General features: G+C 62.7%; 1 protein-coding gene across 1 annotated transcript in view; it reads right to left on the bottom strand.

The window, feature by feature from the left end:
* Positions 1-22024, bottom strand: part of STIM1 (stromal interaction molecule 1) — a 61044-nt gene extending 39020 nt beyond the window's left edge. Inside the window, exons 1-3 of the mRNA XM_026048018.1 lie at positions 21968-22024; positions 19924-19951; positions 2362-2492 (exon numbers count right to left, since the gene is read on the bottom strand). Coding sequence (XP_025903803.1) covers positions 2362-2492; positions 19924-19951; positions 21968-22024 — 216 coding nt within the window. The remainder of the gene's footprint in view (positions 1-2361; positions 2493-19923; positions 19952-21967) is intronic.
* Between the last annotated feature and the right edge of the window lie 257 nt (positions 22025-22281).

Below are 22281 nucleotides of genomic sequence, written 5' to 3'. Positions count from 1 at the left end.
TAACAGCCCGAGCTGAAGCAGCAGCCGAGCTGAGCCGGTGCTCGGCCCCTCTCCAGGTGGGTTGTCCCACCAAACAGCAGCGGTTGCTCCAACCAGGAGCTCACTTCCACTTGGAGTGACCTTTGGGCATCATCCCAGGAAACCGGTTGCTCCAGCAGGGCCACGAGAGCGTCCAAGAGCGGGTGCTGGCGCCCCCCGAACACCCGGGAAGGGCTCGGGATACAGCGCACGGAGCGGGAAGCGCCGCACGGGGAGGAGGGAGAGCAGCGCCGGGCAGATCCGGAGGGGAGAGCGCCCTTCCAAGCATCGTCCTGGTGGGAATATTGTGCGTTCCCCCAGGGAACGAGTAGCACGGGGGCTGCCATGGCAGCTGGGGTGAGCTGAGGGAYGGTGCCGCATTCTGCCTTGGCCCCGAGGGAGATGTGGGGAGGAACAACCCCAGACACCAGGACGGGCTGGGGACCGACCCTGTGCAGAGAGGGACCTGGCGTCCGGGTGCGTGACAAGGTGACCGTGAGGCAGCAGGGCCCCCGTGGCCAAGGAGGCCAATGGGTCCTGGTGCATCAAGAAGAGCATCTCCAGAAGGTCCATGGAGGGGATCGTGCCCCTCTGCTTGGTCCTAGGGAGGCCACGTCCGGAGCCCGTGTCCAGCTCGGGGCTCCCAGCACAGCAGGGATGTGGAGCTGCTGGGGAGAGGCCAGCGCAGGGAATGAGGATGATGAAGGGCCGGGAGCATCTGCCCTGGGAGCGAAGGCTGCGAGAGCTGGGGCTGCTCGGCCTGAGGAAGAGGAGGCTGAGGGGGCACCTGGGCAGTGTCCATAGACACCTCAAGGGAGGAGCGAGGAGGATGGGGCGGCCTCTTTGCACTGGTGGCCACTGATGGAACTGGAGGAACCAGCCACAGACGGGAGCCCCAAAAGTTCCCCGGGAACTTCAGGAGAAATCCCTGGCGGTGACGGTGGCCGAGCCCTGGCCCAGGCTGCCCAGGGAGGCTCCTGCTCTGGAGACCTTCCCAACGTGCCTGGACGCAGCCGCTGCCACCTGCTCCGGGTGTCCCTGCGTGTGCAGGGGGTTGGACGGGATGGTCTCCAAAGAGAGACCATCCAAAGGGGCTCCAAAGTCCTCCAAAGTCGAGGACGATCCCTAGAGGTCCCTTCCAACCTCAACCATCCTGGACGCATCTGGTGCCACCTGCTCCGGGTGTCCCTGCGTGTGCAGGGGGTTGCCCTGGGTGCTCTCCAAAGGTCCCTTCCAGCCTTAAGGATTCTGTGATCCTGCTGGGGATGGAGGAAGCAGCAAAACTGAGGCCCTTTGGCTCTCAGCAGATCATTCCCCCAGGCTGCCCTGTTTTCACTCCCAACACGGGGCTTTTCTCATATCAAGTTTGATCTCCCGCCCAGGCAGAATTCCCTGTCCTGGAGAGCCTAACGACCGTGCATCCAATGCACCTGAAGCCACCACTGAAGCAATAAGTAGCTTGAACCCACCAATGAAGCAACAAAGAGCTTCCTCCTTTGCATTAGTCACTATTTGCATTAGTCACTATTGACCCTTATGTAAGAAAGCAGCTTCTTTTGTGAATAATTTTATGTCTCTCTAATGCAGTTACCAGGCAAAATCTGGAGGCCGAGACATCAGCGACCATCTCCTTTCCCTGCAGCAGGTAAAAGGTGGTGCAGCTTTTCCAGCTGGACAATAATTGGTGATAAATCCCTGAAGATGAAGGGCCAAGAGGCAGTGAATGAGCTTGGCGGCACCGCTGGGGAGGCTCGGGCGGAGGCCCGTGTGCTGGCGAGGCCGGGATTAAAACCAGAACGGAATGAAGTGACAACAACGGCCACTCATGGGGTAGGATAAATTGATAAACTGGGTGTGTAAAAAAGGATGGGAACTGTGGGATAAATTGATAAACTCGGTGTGTAAAAAGGGATGGGAACTGTGGGATAAATTGATAAACTTGGTGTGTAAAAAAGGATGGGAACTGTGGGATAAATTGATAAACTTGGTGTGTAAAAAGGGATGGGAACTGTTGGATAAATTGATAAACTTGGTGTGTAAAAAGGGATGGGAACTGTGGGATAAATTGATAAACTGGGTGTGTAAAAAAGGATGGGGACGGTTGGATAGAAACCCAACGGCTGGATAGAAACCCAACGGTTGGATAGAAACCCAACAGAATGTGGAAACAGTCACGGTCTAAACCTGGGGCCAGGCAGAGCGTTGCTTTCTTGGCTGGAGAACAGGGAGCCAAGGGCAAGGCTGCAAAGAGCCCAACTTCAGGCGGCACCGTCGCACCACCGGTACCCGCAGCGACCGGGGTGCCGAGGTGGGATACGATGGGAGAGGGCGGCGGGCACTGACCTCGTCGCTCTCCTCCACGTCCACGTTGCCGTTGGCGTCGTCGTCCATCTGCTTGTGGATGTTGCGCACGGCCTCGAAGCTGAGCTGCTCGTCCTCGTCGTGGCACAGGGGCTGGTCGATGCGGCAGAACTCTGCGCGGGAGAGAGCGGCGGCGTTAGGCGCCCCACGGATCCCCCTCAGCGAGGGCACCCGAGGGCGCACGGGGAAGGGGTCTCGGGGTCTCCTTTGGGAACCAAAGGCAGGGGGGACCATCGGCCCTGTGTGCAGCTCGGGGCTCCCCAGGACAAGGGGGACGTGGAGCTGCTGGAGAGGGGCCAGCGCAGAGCGAGGAAGATGAGGAAGGGGCTGGAACATCTCTCGTGTGAGACTGAGTTAGTTGGGGCTGTTGAGGCTGGAGAAGAGGAGGCCGAGAGGGGACCTGGTCAGTGTGTGCAAGCACCCGAGGGGAGGATGGAGGCAGGAAGGGGCCAAGCTCTTGTGGGTGGTGGCCAGGGGCAGGCCAAGGGGCAGTGGGTGCAGGTTGGAGGCCGGGCAGCTCCATGTGGCCGTGGGGAAGAACTTGTTTGGTGGGAGGGTGCCCGAGCCCTGGTTGAGGCTGCCCAGGGAGGCTGCGGAGGCTCCTGCTCTGGAGACCTTCCCACTGCGCCGGGATGGAGCGGGTGCCCCGTGCTCTGGGTGTCCCTGCTGGAGCAGGGGCTGGATGATCCCTAGGGATCCCTGCCACCCTCAGCCCTTCTGTGACTCCGTGCTCTGGGTGTCCCTGCTGGAGCAGGGGCTGGATGATCCCTAGGGATCCCTGCCACCCTCAGCCCTTCTGTGACTCCGTGCTCTGGGTGTCCCTGCTGGAGCAGGGGCTGGATGATCCCTAGGGATCCCTGCCACCCTCAGCCCTTCTGTGACTCCGTGATTGAGGTGACTGCCCTGGAGCCACCTCGTAGGTCCTCCCAGACGCCAGCCTTGCCTTTGAGGGCACAAAGAGCCACAGCACAACACAGGAGCGGGCCCCACATCCCGCCCATGGGGCAGCTCTTCCCACCACGCAGCTCTCAGCGGAAACCCGCCTTGGGATGGAGCCGCTTCCACGAGCGGGAATCCTGGGAGCAGCCTGGGGCCCATCCGGCCACGCTGACATCCGTGAAAAACGGGATTTCAGCCGCAGCGGATCAAAGCAGATGATCACAACGGACCGTTTCCTTCTCTGAAGACCTTCCCAACACTCCTGGATGCCACCCCAGGCTCTGGGTGGCCCTGCTGGAGCAGGGGGTTGGACTGGATGATCTCTAGAGGTCCCTTCCAACCTCAACCATCCTGGAATTCCGTGATTCCTCGCAAGGCGCCTGGGAAAGCGCCACACGTGAGGGCGGGTCAGGAATAGGAACATTCCCCATTAAGGGCAGAGGACGAGGGCGCCGTGGGCAGCCGCACCCCAGGACGATCCCCCCTTTCTGCACGATCCCACCTTTCCGCACGCTCCCCGAGGAACTGCAGTTTGCTGAGGGCAGCACCAGCTTTCCTGCCAAGCTCCCACCCTTTCCCAGGTGCGGGAGATTTCCTCGGGATGTTTTTTGTGGAAGTTCTCAGGCTTTCGCTGGCGTCCCTGGACGCCTGCCCGGGATCTGCAGAGCGGATCTGGGTTTCTCCTACCTGCAAGAACTTGCTCCTTGGGCCGGCAGTGAAGCGGGTGCCTGCTCCTACACTGGTCTTAAGAGGTTTATTCCCGGTTTTTGGGGACACTTCCAGCCTGCTGCTGCCCTCCAGCTTCGCTCTGGATGGGGATGCGGCTACACACGCCCTGTGTCACCGTCCCGCGCGCCCTGTGTCACCATCCCGCTCGGGACCGGCGCTCCGGCTCCGGCAGCAGCTCCAGGAGCGGGTGGCAGCTCCGGGATTGCTTCACAACAACAGGGATTTCGGCCGCCCTCTGTTCTGGGGCCAAAGCTCCGGCACCAAGGGCTCCTCCAGCACTTAGGGAGCAGCCCCCAGGCCGACGAATGTCCCGATCGGTGTCCCGATCCTGGGTGTCAGGATGGGTGTCACGAGCCCCGAGGCTGTCACTGTCCCCAGCCCATCCCGGTGAGTCAGAGGCTCCTTTTGTCTCTCCCGATGGGCCTCTAACGGCTCCAATCCCGTTATCTTCCCTTATCACCTCCACGCCCGGCCTCCCCACGGCTTCCTCACCTCAGGAATGTGGCTCCCCACACTCCATTGTCCCCAGGAGGAATGTGGCTCCCCACACTCCATTGTCACCTGGTGAATGTGCCTCCCAACACTCCATTGTCACCCTGAGGGCTGGCTGATGTGCCGGCTATCAGCACCCATCCCCGGGCAGGGCCATTGTCCCCAGGCAGGGCCATTGTCCCCAGGCAGGGCCATTGTCCCCAAGCAGGGGCATGGCCACTCATCCCACACAAGGCCCCTTCCCAAGGCCTGCGGCACTGTTGGGTCCGGGAGCCTCCCGGAACACAGGGTGGCGGGGACATGGGGTGATGGAGACACAGGGTGACGGGGACACGGCGTGGCAGGGAACACAGGGTGATGGAGACATGGGGTGGTGGGGACACGGGGTGACAGGGACACAGGGTGGTGAGGAACACAGGGTGATGGAGACATAAGGTGGTGGGGACACAGGGTGACGGGGACACGGCATGGCAGGGACATGGGGTGACAGGGACACGGTGTGGCAGGGACACAGGGTGGTGGGGACACGGGGTGACAGGGACACGGCGTGCTGGGGACACAGGGTGATGGAGACATAGGGTGGTGGGGACACAGGGTGACAAGGACACGGGGTGAGAGGGACACAAGGTGGTAGGGACACGGGGTGATGGAGACATGGGGTGGCGGGGACACGGGGTGATGGGGACACAGGGTGACGGGGACACGGGGTGACAGGGACACAGGGCGGTATGGACATGGGGTGATGGGGACACGGGGTGACAGCAGCCCTCCTGGGCGGGGACACTCTGGCGCTCACGGTTCCTCCCCTTAACCCCCTCTTTTCAGCAGACCATCACACCTCGATATACTAAAGAAACGAGCAAACAAAATAAACTGATAGTTTCCCTTACGGAACACTCATCAATGTTATCAGGCCAATAATATATAACACATAACACATAATATATATAATATATAATATATAATATATAATATATAATATATAATATATAATATATAATATTATATATATAATATATAATATATAATATATAATATATAATATATAATATATAATATATAATATATAATATATAATGTATAATATATAATATATAATATATAATATATAATATATATATTATATATTATATATTATATAATATATATTATATATAATGTATAATACTTATACTCAATACTTAATACTTAATATATTATATATACGTAATATGTATTATACATACGTAGTATAATATATAATACATAATACATAATACATAATGCATAATACATAATATATAATATGTAATATGTAATATGTGATATATGATATATGATATATGATATATGATATATGATATATGATACATAGTAGTATAGTAATTACATATAATAATATATAACATATATGGTATGTAGGATATAGTATATATTATATATGATGTATGACTATGATATATTACATTTTATAGATACATATATATGTGTGTGTGTATATACATATACACACATATATTTACATATACATATATATATATACATATACACACACATATATATATACACACACGTAACGCGGCCCCGTTGCTTTCCCAGACGAGGTCACTGCGGAGTGGAGGCCGGGTCCTCCCCCGGTGCACAACTGGAGGCCGGGAGGCTCCGTGCACCTAAAATAACCCTGGGCTCCTTGTGCAGCAGCCTCCAGCCGTGGAGGCCGCGGAGGCCGATGGGGGAGAGCCCCGAGCGCCCCGGGAGCCCCGGAGCTGCCCCGGCCTCGAGCAGAGGCTGCACCGGGGGCCTCCCGAGCTCCCTTCCGACCCGTGTTTTCTCATAATCCAGGGTTTATCTGGCAAAGAATCTGCGGTAACCGCCTCAACCAGCCTCTATCCCTGCTCCCGAAGTACAAACTGCATATCAATATTCCCATCCCAGTGGGAATATTCCCCTCCGCCTTCCGAGGCCGGCAGCGCGCTCAGCTCCCAAGACTCGCTCGGGGTGTTTGTTAAAACCAGACTAAGGAGGCGCGTGCTGTCCAGCCAGACACGGCTGCCGAGGACGGAACCTGCGGTCCTCAACTGTGGAGAAGGGACACAGAGCCTGACCCGGCATCGAGACCTCGAACCCAGGCAGGTGCCAGGGATTCCTAGGGATCTCCCAGCCCATCCCTTGCTCCACAGGGACACCCAGAGCACGGGGCACCCACAGAATCGTTGGGGTTGGAATGGATCCCTAGGGATCATCCCGTCCAGCAGGGACACCCGGAGCACGGGGCACCCGCTCCAGCCCGGCGCGGTGGGAAGGTCTCCAGAACAGGAGCCTCCGCAGCCTCCCTGGGCAGCCTCAAGCAGGGCTCGGGCACCCTCCCACCAAACAAGTTCTTCCCCACGGCCACATGGAGCTGCCCGGCCTCCAACCTGCACCCACTGCCCCTTGKCCTGCCCCTGGCCACCACCCACAAGAGCTTGGCCCCTTCCTGCCTCCATCCTCCCCTCGGCTGCTTGCACACACTGACCAGGTCCCCTCTCGGCCTCCTCTTCTCCRGCCTCAACAGGCCCCGCTCGCTCGGGCTCTCCTCACACGGGAGCTGCTCCAGGCCCTTCCTCACCTTGGTTGCCCTCAGTGGAGGCCAACACGGGTTTGGGCCCCACCACCCCGCTCCCCATCGCTGCTATTCGGGGGATGGCGCCGCTCCAGCCGTGGGGCTCCCCACGCTTCCAGGACCCCCTTTGCGGGTCCCCGGCAGCGGGAGCACCAGCTCCGCATGGAGAAGAGGTTCCCATCTACCATCCACACGCGTGGATGTTGTGACAGGAGCGCTGGAGCTCGGGGTGCTGCCCACGGCCACCGCCCGATGCACCCCAACCTCAACGGGCGACGGGGAGCACCGAAATCCCACTGCTCGTTCCCGCCCGGCCTCGCTGGGAAATCATCCGGATCCGTTCCCAGAATCATGGAATATTCAAGGTTGGAAGGGACCTCTAGAGATCATCTAGTCCAACCTTCCTGCTCCAGCAGGGACACCCAGAGCAGGGGGCACAGGCTGGTATCCAGGTGGGTTTTGGAGACCTCCTTCCACAGGAGCGAGGCAGCCTCCGCTCGGCTCCCTTTTTTATGCGGGTCTAGGAGCAGCCTCCGTGTGCACAGATCCCAATGCCATCCCAAGTGCCAAAATTCTGGAAAAGTGACCTAAAACCTCAGCAATAACCCCGTCTTTTTCCCGAGTGAAACTCCCTGGCTTTAGTCCTGCACTTGGGCTGCTCCCGCGGAGCGCGGCGCCGGCTCCTCCGCGGCTCCAGCCGCTCCTCGCTGCTCTCGGCATTCCCGGGAAGCACCGTTCACAGCACCCGGGCTGCTTTGGGGATGCACATTCCCGGGGGTACGGGGAGCCCCGGGGCCATTCCAGCGCACGGGAACGCCGCTGCTTCCCGAGCAGCCGGCCCGGGCACAGGAGGCAGGACAGGCTCCGTGCACGGATGAGCTGTCGCTCCCTGCGCCGGGATCCGCATCCCACCCCGTAGGGACGCCAGGAGATCCCTGCGCAGCCCAAACCGGTTGGACAGCTATTCGGGAAGGCAGAATCCAAGCGGGAAGGAGGGAGGCCCAGCCCCGGGGCCTTGGCGCCTCCGGAGCTCCTGGCTGCTCCCGAGGAGCTGGAAAGGAGAGTCCAAGAGCCGGGAAACCCAGGGGGAGGCGAATGAGGCACCAACAGAGACAGAATCGCGGAATGGCTGAGGGTGGCAGGAATCCCTAGGGATCATCCAGCCCACCTCCTGCTCCACAGGGACACCCAGAGCATGGGGCACCCACTCACAAGCCTCAAATGCAGATGCAAAGAAAGCAGAAAAAAAAAAAATAGAGAGAAAAGTGCCTTTCTGCCACTCCAAAGCATCCCAACAGGGTGCCAGGCGTTGGTGCAGGGTGCCGCAGCGCTCGGGTACCGCTCGGGTACCTGTTGCCACCGACGCTGCCCGGTACCGGGGCGCACGAGGGGCTGGAGGCCATGGGGCAGAGCAGGACCCTCCTGCAGCACCCTGCAACAGGGACATGGTTCAAAGCGCAGGGTCCCCGAGGGGCAGGAGGGCCCCGAGCCCCACGGGGTGCCCTGCTCATGGGTGCCCTGAACCACCTGTGGACGGAGCCACGCGCTGGACACGGCGGCCGCTTTGAGCGCCGGCGCCTTCCAAGGCAAACGGCCTCCCCCGCCGTCCCTCCTGCGGAGCCTCTGACGGAGGCCGGTCCCTTTGAAGCGGGAAGGCGCCAACGCAGCCGGGCCGGGGCCGCGGCGCCGCTTCAAAGCGCCCAGCGGCGCCCGCAGCTCCGGGCTCACGTCAGCGCGGAGCGGGGAAGGGCCCTCGGAGCCCCGCAGCCGCCGGGCGGGAAGGGAGCGCACGTGGAGCAGGAGGCGGCCTCCAGTAAGGAGCTCCCGGGGCCTCCAGCAAGCAGCCTCCATGGCCTCCAACAAGCACCTCCTGTGGCCTCCAGCAAGGAGCCACCCTGGCCTCCAGCAAGCATCTCCCGTGGCCTTAATGGCCTCCATGGCCTCCAATAAGGAGCTCCCGTGGCCTCCAGTGTGCGGCTCCTGTGGCCTCCAGCAAGCGGCTCTCATGGTCTCCAGTAAGGAGCTCTTGTGACCTCCAGTAAGGAGCACCCATGGCCTCCAGCAAGCAGCCCCCATGGCCTCCAACAAGCGGCACCCATGGCCTCCAGCAGCAGCTCCCGTGGCCTCCAGCAAGCAGCCTCCATGGCCTCCAGCAAGTGGCTCCTGTTGTCTCCAGCAAGTCGCCCCGTGTCCTGCACCAAGCAGCACCCGTGGCCTCCAGCAAGGAGCACCCGTGGCCTCCAGCAAGCAGCACCCGTGGCCTCCAGTAAGGAGCTCCTGTGGCCTCCAGCAAGGAGCTCCTGTGGCCTCCAGTAAGGAGCACCCATGGCCTCCAGCAAGCAGCCCCCATGGCCTCCAACAAGCGGCACCCATGGCCTCCAGCAGCAGCTCCCGTGGCCTCCAGCAAGCAGCCTCCATGGCCTCCAGCAAGTGGCTCCTGTTGTCTCCAGCAAGTCGCCCCGTGTCCTGCACCAAGCAGCACCCGTGGCCTCCAGCAAGGAGCTCCTGTGGCCTCCAGCAAGGAGCTCCTGTGGCCTCCAGTAAGGAGCTCCCGTGGCCTCCAGCAGCAGCTCCTGTGGCCTCTAGCAACTGGCTCCCCTGGCCTCCAACAAGCAGCTCCCATGGCCTCCAGCAAGCGCCTCCCATGGCCTCCAGTAAGCGGCTCCTGTTGTCTCCAGCAAGTGGCCCCCGTGTCCTGCACCAAGCAGCTCCCCTGGCCTCCAGCAAGGATCTCCCATGGCCTCCAGCAAGGAGCTCCCATGGCCTTCACCAAGTGGCTCCCCTGGCCTTCACCAAGTGGCTCCAGTGGCCTCCAGCAAGGAGCTCCCGTGGCCTCCACCAAGCAGCCTCCCATTGCGACTCCCCGAATCACCAGCAGGGAATAACTGGACCATGTGCATGCGAGCGCCCTGCTCCCTGGCGCACCCAGTCCCTCTGCCCTCCTGCCCCTACGCTGGGCCAAGAGGCACCCAAAAGCCCCGGGAAATGCCGGAGCGGCCCTGTCCGGAGAAGCCCCTAACCCTGTTCTCCCACCGGGAGCGTTGGGGCTGCTCCGAACAGGCAGCTCCATGTCATCCATGACGGCCAGGACATGGAACAGGTCATAAGTAGTGGCAGCGCGGAGGAATCGCACGGTGCCAGCGAGCGCTCCCATGTCGGAATTCCCTATCCCGCGGGAAGCAGGGCACGGTCCAGGCCGGAGAGCCCCTATGAAGTCCGGTGGCCGCGGGTGGCCAGCGCTGCTGCCCGGAGCGTGGGGCTCCCGGAGCTCCCCGCTCCGGGATCACTCTCCTTGTTACGGAACCACATTCCCGACACGGGACCCGCACCTCCCTTCAGCCCCTTCCTCCAAAAGCCTGAGGAACGTCGGGCTCTGGCTTCTCCGTACCCCACCCCGGGTAACTCCGGGCCCTGGCCCTGCTGTTGAAAACATTTTTCTCCTAATCGGGCAAAAGGAAAAGCTCATTTAATACGCAAATGAGCCCCTCTTAGTGCAAGGTCATGCACTGAACGTGTGGGGCTCTGCCCCGCGCCCTGGGCAGCAGCGGGAGCCGAGGGCAGAGCCCAGCAAAGCGCTGCAAGGAGCTGCTCCCATCCCCACGCGCGCTCCCCAGGAACCACGTTCGGCCTTCCTCCCTTGTCTCCCTCTTCGCTTTACAGGATGTGGCAAGAAAAGAGATAAGAGAAGCGGCAGCCTGGGCTCGGGCGCCTCCGTTCTGCGCCTCTTGCCAAGGAAGAGGCTCTTGGCCAAGGCGGACAGGAGACGTTCCTGCCCGCTGGATGCACCGGCCGGGCAGGGGTAAGGATGGGAAAAGCCCAGGGGTTCCTCCTGAAGGCCAGGAATTCCTGGCACCAGGAAGCAGAAGCGCCAGGAAGCCTCGCAGCCCTCTCAAGTTCCAGAACCCTTTTTGCCCGGTTCCTTAGGTTCCTTGGAAGGAACAAGGAGGGAAGCAGCTGATGCGGGAAACGGCGGCACCCCGGAGCCTCCTGCAGGGACCGGAGCTGCCCGGAGCATCGGCCGCCCGCGGCGCTTTCCAGGGCGGGCACCCTCAGGCACCGGCCCTCCTTAATTAGCGCCATTCACCGCTCTCCTTCGGAAAACACTTAATTTATACTCACACTAATTATAGCCCGGCACGGCCTCCAGCAGCAGATGCCGTTAGTTAAGGTAGATGTTTATAAATACGGGAAAATGGAGTGTTTTGGAGGCTTGCTATTCACAATCACATGCGGCAGGTGGAAAAGGCAACGCCAGGGTGCAGGAGCAGCCGATGGAGAGGGAAGCAAAGGCACGAGGTGCCACGGATGCTCTGTGCCTCTCACGGCCCTCCCTCAACGAGCCGGAGGGCTCCACGTGTCCTTAAGCGACTACCTGTGCTTTTAATGCCGTGTTTGGCACCCGGCGTTTTTAAGCTGCCGTTAGCGGGCGGTGACTCCCTGTGAAGCTCTTTCCTAGGAACGTCTCCGAGCCGGGAGAGGCAGAGGCCGGAATAACGAGCTGGAAGAAACCAGATTCGCTGTGAGCGCTTCAAACGCCGGGTCTTTTCGGTCGTGCCACGTTGCACCGGGGTTGCACCCAACTGCTGCTTAGCATCAGTTACCTTTAGGATGAAGCGCAGCTGCTGACTGTGTAAATTTGGTCAGCAATGCAATTCCCTGCGAAATCCCGACGGAAACGCACCGGTCCCGAGGAAGGGCGCTCAGCGAGCTCAGGCTCCTTGGAATATTTCATACCTCACTCAATAGGAAAATAACAAAAAAAGGCCCAGGGGATGCCCAGGGGGGTGGGTGCCCAGGGCTGTGGGGTGCTGAGGGGCTGTGGGTGCCCAGGACTAGGGATGCCCGGGGATGCAGGTGCCCGGGGATGCGGGTGCCGAGGGATGTGGATATCCAGGGATTCGGATATCCAGGGCTGCGGGTGCCCAGGGCTAGGGATGCCTGGGGATGCAGGTGCCTGGGGATGCGGGTGCTGAGAGATGTGGATATCCAGGGATGTGGATATCCAGGGCTGCAGGTGCCCAGGGATGCGGGCGCCCAGGGGCTGTGGGTGCCCAGGGCTGTTGGTGCCCAGGGCTGCAGGTATCAGGGCTGCGAGTGCCCAGGGCTGTGGGTGCCCAGGGCTGCGGGTGCCCACGGCTGTGGGGTGCTGAGGGGCTATGGGTGCCCAGGGCTGCGGGTGCCAAGGGCTGTGGGGTGCTGAGGGGCTATGGGTGCCCAGGGCTGCGGGTGCCAAGGGCTGGGGATGCCCAGGGCTGAGGATGCCCGGGCATGCGGGTGCCTGGGGCTGCGGATGCCCAGGGCTGCGGGTGCCCAGGGCTGTTGGGTGCTGAGGGTGCCCAAGGCTGGGGATGCCCAGGGCTGTGGGTGCCAAGGGGCTGCAGGTGCTGAGGATGCCCAGGGATGAGGGTGTCCAGGGGCTGTGGGTGGCCAGGGCTGCAGATACTGGGGGGCTGCGGGTGCCCAGGGATGTGGGTGCCGAGGGCTGCGGGCGCTGAGGGGCTGCAGGTGCCCGGGGCTGGGGATGCTTGGGGATGCAGGTGCCCAGGGCCACGGGTGCCCAGGGCTGGGGATGCCCAGGGCTGCGGATGTGAGCCACACCGCTCAGCCCACAGGGTCGCAGGCCACGTCGGGCCGCTCTCTGCGCACAGAGAGCGCAGAGAATAGGAATATTATTCCTATTCCAAGAGCAGCACGGGAGCGGTGCCAACACGGAGCCCTCACCATGCGCCCCGGGGGCAGAGCCGCTGCAGCCCCCGGCGCCGCCTCCTCGCCACCGCGCCGTGCCAGGGCCGCGGGAAGCATCCCAGCCACGCCACCTTGCTAAGCCGCGCGGCCCAAAATAGCCGCGAGATGAAAAACAAGCCGGCCGGGGGCTGCCGCGCCGCGGAGCCGGCCGCGCCGCGCGCCGTGGACTCCGCGCGCCGCGGCGGGGCTGCAGCAAGGGCCACCTGTTGTCACCTCCCCGCGGCGCAGCTGCCGAAGGTGCCTCCGCGGCCGAGGGCTCTGGAAGAGGCTCCTTCCGTGCGGCGCGGGCTGGGGAAGCTGCGGCCGGAGGATGGGATGGGATGGGACGGAGAGCTGGGCAGGGACATGGGGACAAGGCTCCCGGATGATCCGCTCTGCAGGGCGGGTTGCAGCCTGGACGAGGTGGCACCGGCCGGACCCTGCAGCGGTTTGGGGGACAACAGCCCCCGACCATCAGGGGATGGAACCAACCTGCTCCAGCACAAGGTCACGGGTGAGGTTGACAAGGATCCCTAGGGATCATCCCGTGCAGCCCCTGCTCCAGCAGGGACACCCAGAGCACGGGGCACCCGCTCCAGCCCGGCGCGGTGGGAAGGTCTCCAGAGCAGGAGCCTCCGCAGCCTCCCTGGGCAGCCTCAACCAGGGCTCGGGCACCCTCCCACCAAACAAGTTCTTCCCCACGGCCACATGGAGCTGCCCGGCCTCCAACCTGCACCCACTGTCCCTTGGCCTGCCCCTGGCCACCACCCACAAGAGCYTGGCCCCTTCCTGCCTCCATCCTCCCCTCGGSTGCTTGCACACACTGACCAGGTCCCCTCTCGGCCTCCTCTTCTCCAGCCTCAACAGGCCCCGCTCGCTCGGGCTCTCCTCACACGACGGACACTCCAGTCCCTCCATCATCTCCGGGTCCGGGGGAAGCACCTTGCGCCGTGTCCCTGCCTGCCCCAACGTGGGACCCGCCGGTCCCCAGCGTGGCCAGGGCCACCCCATGGTGACGCTCAGCCCTGCGCTCACGCCGGGCCGGGTCCGGCACCGCTTCCCTCTACCCGCCCGAGATAATCCGCTCTCTGCAACCATCATTGCTCCACGCCGGAATTCCCACAGCGATGTCCTCACCTCCCAAGCAGCTTTTCCACTCCCCAGTTTCACACCTCCTCCTTTCTGCGGACACCCTTCCCAAAATCCCTTAATTAACGAAGCCGCCGGTGGGGGCGCGGGGCGAGCAGACGCCGGCAGCAGAGCCCGCATCCCGCCCACGCATCCCAGGATATCCCTGCAGTTGATTTGAAGTTGAATTGAGCTGAATTGAAGCAGCCTCAAATCGTAGCCCCAGAGGGCTGAGAACGGGACACGCTCGTTACTTAAATGTGGCTCTGCCATGCAACCATATAGCTTGGTAAAGACCAAACGAACACGCGCAGGGCTCGGGTGCAGCTCCATTTTCACGGCCCCCCTGGTTATTTTAGTGGTCACTTCAGGGGGGCACAGGGCAGCCGGCTGCGCTGAGCCCCCTCCCACCTCATGACATCTAACAGCCCCTCCTGCAATAATACCATAGTCATCGGGACTATGCAGAGGTGATTTGGCAGGAGCTCTGCTCCCCAAGAGCAGCCCCGCGGCCAGTCCCATCCCGTTGGGAAGGGCGCAATTCCCTGGGCACAAAGCGCAGCCCTCAGCCTCGCTTCTTCCTCCTCCGTCCAGCTTCATTTCTATAGCAGGGCTAATTAGCGGGGTAACGAGGCCGGTGAGCACGAGAGGCTGCCGCAATTCGAGGCCTTGGACGGCGAAACGCGGCGGCCTCCGAGGGAGGATGACTCCGAGCTCGACACCTTCATCTCCATGCTCGACACCTTCATCGCAGCAAAACTGCCCCCGACCTCGAGCTTTGCCGCGCTGCTTCCTCGCTGCTTCCCCTCTTCCCCCTCCCCAGACTCCCACCGGGTGCTCCAGCAGGATGGGTTGCTCCCACAAAGCGATGGGGAGAGGGCAGCAAAGGCGGCTCGGCCTCCTGCTTCCCAGTCCAGCCTCCTGTTGTAGGCCTTCCTACACTACCATCATCATCATCATCATCAATATCATCAGCATCATCACCAGAGCGGCTCGGGGCCCCGCAGCGGCACTGCAGGCGACGGGACTGCTCCTTCCTCACTGCTCCTTCCTCACGGATGCGCTCCGGGATTCCCTCGCGCCGCAGCCAGGCCTCCCAGACGAGGGGTCGAGGCCAGGAGGAACTTGCAAAAAGTTTCAAAAACGGCTTTTTTTTACCCATAGGCCAGAGCCCGGCAAGGCAGAGCCCGGCGCTGCAGCGATCCCTGCAACGCTCCGCGCCGGCAAAGGGACCCTTTGGGAAAGGGTGTGGAGGAGCCCTCCGGGGAGCGCTCGCAGGAGCCACCGGATCCGGGTCGAGCCAATGGATCCAGGCCGAACCGCCGGATCCGAGTCCAGGCACCGGATCCGGGACGAGCGGCCGGATCTGAGCCAAGCTGCCGGATCTGGGCCCAGGCACCGGGTCTGAGCCAAGCTGCTGAATCCGGGCCGAGCCACCGGATCCGAGCCAAGCTGCCGAATCCGGGCCGAGCCACCGGATCCGAGCCAAGCTGCCGAATCCGGGCCGAGCCACCGGATCTAGGACAAGCTGCCGGATCCGAGCCCAGCCGCCGGATCCGGGTCGAGCTGCTAGATCCGGGCCCAGGCACCAGGTCTGAGCCGAGCTGCCGGATCCGGGCCAAGCTGCCGGATCCGGGCCCAGTCACCGGATCCAGGCCAAGCTGCCAGATCTGAGCCCAGCTGCCAGATCCGGGTCAAGCTGCCCGCTCCAGGCTGAGCTGCCGGATCCGGGCCAAGCTGCTGAATCCGGGCCCAGCTGCCGGATCCAAGCCCACCAGCCGGACCTGGGCCGAGCTGCCGGACCTGAGTCCAGCTGCTGAATCCAAACCACTGGATCTGGGCCGAGCTGCCGGATCCGGGCCAAGCTGCTGGATCCGAGTCGCCAGCTCCAGGCCGAGTTGCCCACTTCAGGTTAAGCCACCAGATCTGGGCCCACCCGTCAGATCCGGGTCCAGTCACCGGATCCGGGCCCAGTCACCAGATCTGGGCCCAGTTGCTGGATCTGGGTCCAGCTGCCGGATCTGAGCCCACCTGCCGCACCTGGGCCGAGCCACTGGATCTGAGCCCAGTCGCCAGATCCAAGCCACTGGATCCGAGTGGAGCCGTCAGATCCAGGCCCAGTCGCCAGATCCGGGCCAAGCTGCCGGATCCGGACCAAGCCTGAGAGCGGCAGCGCGGCCGTGGCAAGCGACTCCCATGCCGCAGGAGCCAGCAAGCCCGTGCTCCAAGGCCGTGCTCGGCACAATCCGGGATGCCGACGGGCTCACGGAGGCCGTGACACGAGGACGGCGCCGTTGGGGAAGCCGGGAGCGCTGTCCCGGGGACACTCGGCATCCAAACCCGTACGTGGGACTGCAGCAGGGGCCGACGCCGCAGACAATCCCGCCCGCGGCACGATCCGAATCAGCAGCTCCAAGAAGCCTAGAGCTACAACAAACCAAGGGTTAAAAGCTCTTTTTGCTACTGTTTGGGATCAAACGAAGCCCTAATTGAAACCTCGTTTGATCCTGCCTCTTTCAGCAGCCTTGTTTGGTTAATCATTGAACCGGAGCTACGCATAAAAAGGCAGCGGGTGCCAACACTAAGTGCCTTAACTCGGAGCGGCCGCCTTGGCGCTTCCTTTGGATAACACTTGAATATTTTTGTAAATATTCTGTTGTTGGCGGGTTGTAAGCACGCAGCGGTCCCAGGGATAGGGATGCCCTGTGCTAAATGGGGTGCAGAGGATGCCGGGGTGCCGGGAACGGCGAGCGGAGAGCAGGGACGGGCGCATGGAGGGAAAGGAAAGGAGGTCCTGGTTCCAATGAGTAACAAACGGGACGTGGGGGCCTAGGGACGTGTGTCCCCTGGTCCCCTCTGCCACAGCAATGTGGTCTCTTCCCAGAGCCTGGATGCTTTCCAGAGGGTCTATTCCCAGGATCCGCGTGCGGGCACGTTCCCCACGCAGGCTCCTATCCAAGGGGGAAGCCAAGGGGGCTCTCCAGTCTCTCCAAACAGTGCCAGCAAAAGCACCCAGGCGGGAACAGAGCACTCCCAGCACTGGCCAAAGCCGGGTTTTTGCTCGGGATAAATATTCCCCACAGGAATATTTATCACGACATCCACGCACTTCCCTCCTCGCCGGCATTTTGGAAAGGGGAACGAAGAGGGGGGAGCCGCGAGGGGGAGGTTCGAATGAGCGCCCGCAGCTGGAAGCGGCGGCAAGAGAAATTGGTGCTAAAAATAACCGCAAGTGGGTGCAAACAATACCGGCCGGGTGGCGGCGAGCACATCCTGCGTGACGCGGGGCGGACGGGCCCGCCGAGCAGAACGGGGCTTCGGTCCTGGACACGCTGGGGTTCAAAGGCCCCTTTGGGAAGGGATTCGGGCGCCTCGGGGTTTATTAGTGGTCGCTGTGGCCTCGAACGCTCCAAATGTGCAGCCCGTTTTGCTGCTTTGCTGCTGCATCCAGCGGCTCCCGCGCTCCTGGCTGTGGGGGAGCGTGAAGCTGAGGCCGGCAGGAAAAGTTGGAGAGGCCTTGGGAGCACCAAGTGCCTCCGGGTGAGGCAGGAAGCGTTGCAGATGAGAGGACTGGAGCACTCGGGACACCGGGATCAGCCTGGGGTGAAACGGAGCCAAGGAGGCGAGGAAGAGCAAAGAGGCGAGGAAGAGCAAGGAGGCGAGGAAGAGCAAGGAGGCGAGGAAGAGCAAAACCCTGAGAAAGAGCAAAGAGCCGAGGAAGAGCAAAGAGCCGAGGAGGAGCAAAGAGCCGAGGAGGAGCAAAGAGCCGAGGAGGAGCAAAGCCCTGAGAAAAGAGCAGAGCCCTGAGAAAAGAGCAGAGCCCTGAGAAAAGAGCAGAGCCGGCGGAAGAGCAAAGCGTCGCTTTCGCTTTCCCCATCCTTCCCGCCCAAGCTGCCACCCCACAACCTGCCACAACCCCGTCCCCAACACCCCAATCCCCGCTTTCCGCCCCCGGATACGGACGCGGGGCCGCAAGCAGGGCCGAGGCCGCCCAGGAGGTTTGGCCTCCGCCGGCGGCGGGGCGGCACCGGGGCTCTTATCGCCGCGCCGATCAGCGCTGCCCTCTAACCCGTCGCTCCCCTGCAGCCTGCGCGACCGCAGCGCTTTCCAAAGCCGCTGCGGAGGGGAAAAGCCGAGCGTGGAAACACCCCTTGTGCAGAAAAACCTACCTGGAGGGGGGGTACACGGAGCTCGGGCTTCCTGCACCCCTCCCTGCGCTGCTCTCGCCCGGCTCTGCTTCGGCGAGGCGGCAGCTGAATCACCGGGGCTGCCACATTGCTGCAGGGCCTCCAAAAATAACCTGGCCCCAAATTCCCCGGAGGCACCAACCTTGCTCCGCCAGCCGGGCCGCGCAGATCCAGTTTCTGCAGCGGGGCAGCCTTGCCCACGAACTGGCCGGAGACTTTAGGGATTCTTTGGAGAACAAAACGAGCGGCTCGCTGCAGAAGTCAGCGGCGGGGCCGCCTCGCTGGCGGCGGGTATTACCAAGAAAAATAACACGGAATAAATCAGCGTATCGCCGAGGCGAAACAGCCTCCCCGGCCAAGGCGCAAACAGCGAGTTCCTGATCGCGCCGCTGATAGGAAGCGCCCGCGGACTTGCCCTGTTCTTACGAAGCCGTTCTGGAATCAAAGCGGGAATCAAACCCGCCTGGCAGCTGCTCCGGGCAGCGACGTCGACACCCCATCCGCCCGGATGCACCGCGGCGTTTTGCAAGGGGCTGTTTTCACCTTTTGGCAGCGCTTCCCGCGTGCAGTTTTGCCTTTTCCCATCGTCTCCCCCCTCCTGGGAGCAGGTGGGAATCCCGCTGCGCCCAGTGGAGCCGGGGAGCTCTGCCCGGCCACCGGGAAGAGCGGCAGCTTTTATTAACCGCGGGCACCGCAGCAAGGACACGGCACGGGGCTGCGTCCCACGGCCGAGGCAAAGCTTGACCTAACACATCCCAGAACGGACGGTCCCATTTGGGGCTGGATTTTTTTCATTTTTGATCTATTTATTTGTTTTTTTGGCGGGGGGGTAGTTTGCTTTTTGCTTATTTTGGGCTTTTTTGGCAATGCTGGGGAAGGATGCAAGGGGGAAAACAGAGGAGCTGCCTCGTTTTCCCCGTCTCCGCTCGGGAGCTCAGCTCCCAGCGTGGCTAAGGGAGACGCCGAATGCACAGGCCGGGGACACGCTCCGTTTTGCCGGTGCTGGCACTTTTGCCCCCATCCCAGCTCAGCACTGCACTCTGCTAGGGATCCCTTTAAAATATAGAAACCAAATATTGGCATTTTTGTAAATAAACCAAGTCCCGATCCAAGATCGGGCCGGGGACACGCTCCGTTACGCAAGTTTAGCCCTCACCCTGGCTCAGCACTTCACCTGGCAAGGGATCCCTTTAAAATATATAAGCCAAACAGTGGCATTTTCCTAAATAAACCAAGTCCCGATCCAAGATCGGGCCGGGGACACGCTCCGTTACGCAAGTTTAGCCCTCACCCCAGCTCAGCACCGCGCTCTGCTAGCGATCCCTTTAAAATATATAAAGCAAATATTGGCATTTTTGTAAGTAAATGAGCCACAATCCAAGACCAGCAGCAAAACAACCTCATGAGCCAAGAGCCGGTGCCCGCTTCCAAAGGGATCCCGGGGTAGTGGGATTTTGCCATGAACCCCATGGTCCCCAGACCCGTGACAATGACAATCCGTGTGTGACACCCACGGCCCTGTGCCCGCTCCCGCCTTTCCCAGCGCTTTCCCAGGGCTTTCCCAAGGCGCTGGATGCCGATATTCCCAGGAACATTTGGCAGCCGCGCCAAGGAAACCGGGAAGGCGACGGGCACCGCGCGACCAGACGGTGCCCAGGCCGGCGGCCTCCCTTCGCCATGGAAAAAGGGGGAGCGTTTTCCGGCAAAACGGGGAGCGTTTTCCAGCAAAAAGAGGGTTTTCCCAGGGGGGGTCCCCGTCCTTACCGGCGATGGCGGCGGCGTCGGGCGGGCGCTCGGCGCGGGGCGCGGGCAGCAGCAGCAGCAGCAGGGCGCAGAGCGGCAGCGCGGCCGCCCGCCACCGCGGCTCCATGGCGGCCTCAGCGCATGGGGATGGCGGGCGGGATCACGGCCGGGATCACACCGGGATGGCGGGCCGGACGGCTCCGCAGCCTGCGGACGCAAAGGCCCGCGAAGGGGATTTAGGGCATGTGACGGGCCGCGCTGAGGCACCTGACCGGTTTAAAGCGCCTGGCTGGGCGCTGCGCGGCGCCGGCGCCTCGGGGAGGGCCAAAACCCCGCGGTTTGGCCCCAAATCGTGCGGATCCCCCCGCCCGGTGCAGTGGTCGCTCCCGCAGAGCCGCCCCCCCCCCCGCTCCTCAGCAGTGGTCGCTGCCGGGACAGCCCCGCGGCTCCCCCCGCTCCCCCGCAATGGTCGCGCCCGGGAGAACCCTGCGCTCCCCCCCCCGCTCTGCTCAGCGATGGTCTCTCCCGGGCCAGCCCTGCCCCCCCCGCCTCGCAGCGGGCTCTGCGCCGGTTCCCCTTTCCCCGCCGTTACTACCGGGACACCCCCGTTGTCCCCAGCGGCTCCCCCCGGGACACCCCCGCTCCGCTCAGTGCTTCCTCCCCCGCTAGTGGCGTCTCCCGGTCTCCCCCCTCCTTTACCGCCGGTCTCTCCCGGGCTGCCCCCCGGAAGCAGCGGCCCCCGCGCCGTTCCCCCCCCCCGCCCCGCCCCGCGGCGGGCGCCCCGGTCCCGCCGCCCCCGCCCCGCTCCGCACCCGGCTCGGTCGCCGCACGCTCCCTGACAGGGGGCGGAGCCAACGGCCGCGGCGTCCGGCCCGGCGTGCCGCGGGGCGGGGCCTCCGCGCCGCGCCGCCAATCAGGGCGGGGCGACTCCGGCCGCGCCCCCCTCCTCCGCGCCAGGACACGCCCCCTCACGCCCCGCCGCCGAGTCGCAGCGGCCCCTGGCGGGCGGGGGCGGAGAGGCGCCGCGGCGGGTTGCGGAAGCTAAGCAGGGCCCGCCCTTGATGAGGCCTGGATGGGAGACCTTCGTGAGGCTTCGACACCGCCTCGGGGTTCGACGCTGCCTCGCGCGGCCCGCCTCTGCCCCCGGCGGCCCGAGGCTTTTCGCAGGCGGAAACGAATTGCCCTCCGCTTTTGACTGGGCCTCTTTTACATCCTTGCAGCCCTAAGTTGGGGTCATGTAGGGTGTACAAGCTCATTGCGGGTATTCAAGCTTGTTTGGAGCGTGCAATCTCGTTTTTGCACRGACATTGGGGGACATGTACACAAGCCCGTTTGGAGTGTGCAAGTTTGTTTGGAGTGTGCAAGCTCGTTTCAGGCTGTACAAGCTCATTCAGAGCATGCACGCTCATTTGGACAGTGCAAGCTCATTCAGAGCGTGCAAAGTTTTGGGGGCCTGCAAGCCCAGTTGGGGCATGCGAGTTCATTTGGGGTACATGAGCTCATTTGGGGCACACAAGCTCATTTGCAGCACGCATGCTCGTTCAGGACTGCAAGCTCATTTGGAGCATGCAACCTCGTTTGGAGCATGCAGGCTCATTCGGGGCATGCAAGCTCATTTTTGGAGACTCCGGGACCCCCATCCCAGCGCTCTCCTTCCCAGCCCTGTCACCTTTGGGTGGCGGGAAGATCCTGCACAGGCCCCCAGCCCTGGGTGCTGCAGCCCAGCGTGACCCTGATGGCCCCTGGAATTCCCGGCTGCTCCCTCCTCCACCACCCATGCTCCGAGTTGCAGCCGGCAGCTCCATCCCTCACATCCAGGGAGAGGGGCGGACAGGGGGAGAGGGAAAGGAGGGTTTAGGTGGTACCCCCGGGACTCATGTCCCCTAATGGGACCCCCAGTACTGCCCCCCCTTGACGGGACCCACAGCTCCCGCATTCCCGCGATGGAGATGGCGGGTCCCGCAGCCCCCGCCGGGACCCGCAGCGGGCCGGGCCGGGCCGGGCCGGGCCGGCGGGGCTGAACTTCCTCGTGCGGCGGCCCCGCGCTTCCTCCGGGCCCGCTCACTTCCTCCTCGGGCGCCGAGCGAGCCGCGCCGCCGCCGCGCTCCCGCCGTCGGGCCATGCGTGCGGGTGAGCGGCGCGGGGAGCCGGCACCCGCCGAGGGAACCGGGAATGCGGGCGGGAAGCGGGAGCGGGGGCGCGGGAAGCGGGCGGGGCGGGAGCGAGGGACGCGGGGACCCCCCGGCTGAGCCCCTCGTGGCGTCGCGTGTCCCCGGGGGGGATGCGGGGTTCCTCGCGGCGGCTCCCGCCGCGCGCGCGGGGTCCGGGTGTCCCCCGGTGCCCGGACGGTACCTGGACGGCGGCGGGAGGAGCCGCCCG

The sequence above is a fragment of the Nothoprocta perdicaria genome, unplaced genomic scaffold (assembly GCF_003342845.1).
Source record: "Nothoprocta perdicaria isolate Ctin4 unplaced genomic scaffold, notPer1 scaffold_504, whole genome shotgun sequence".
Classification (NCBI taxonomy): Eukaryota; Metazoa; Chordata; class Aves; order Tinamiformes; family Tinamidae; genus Nothoprocta; species Nothoprocta perdicaria.
This window is presented reverse-complemented; position numbering and strand designations above follow the sequence as displayed.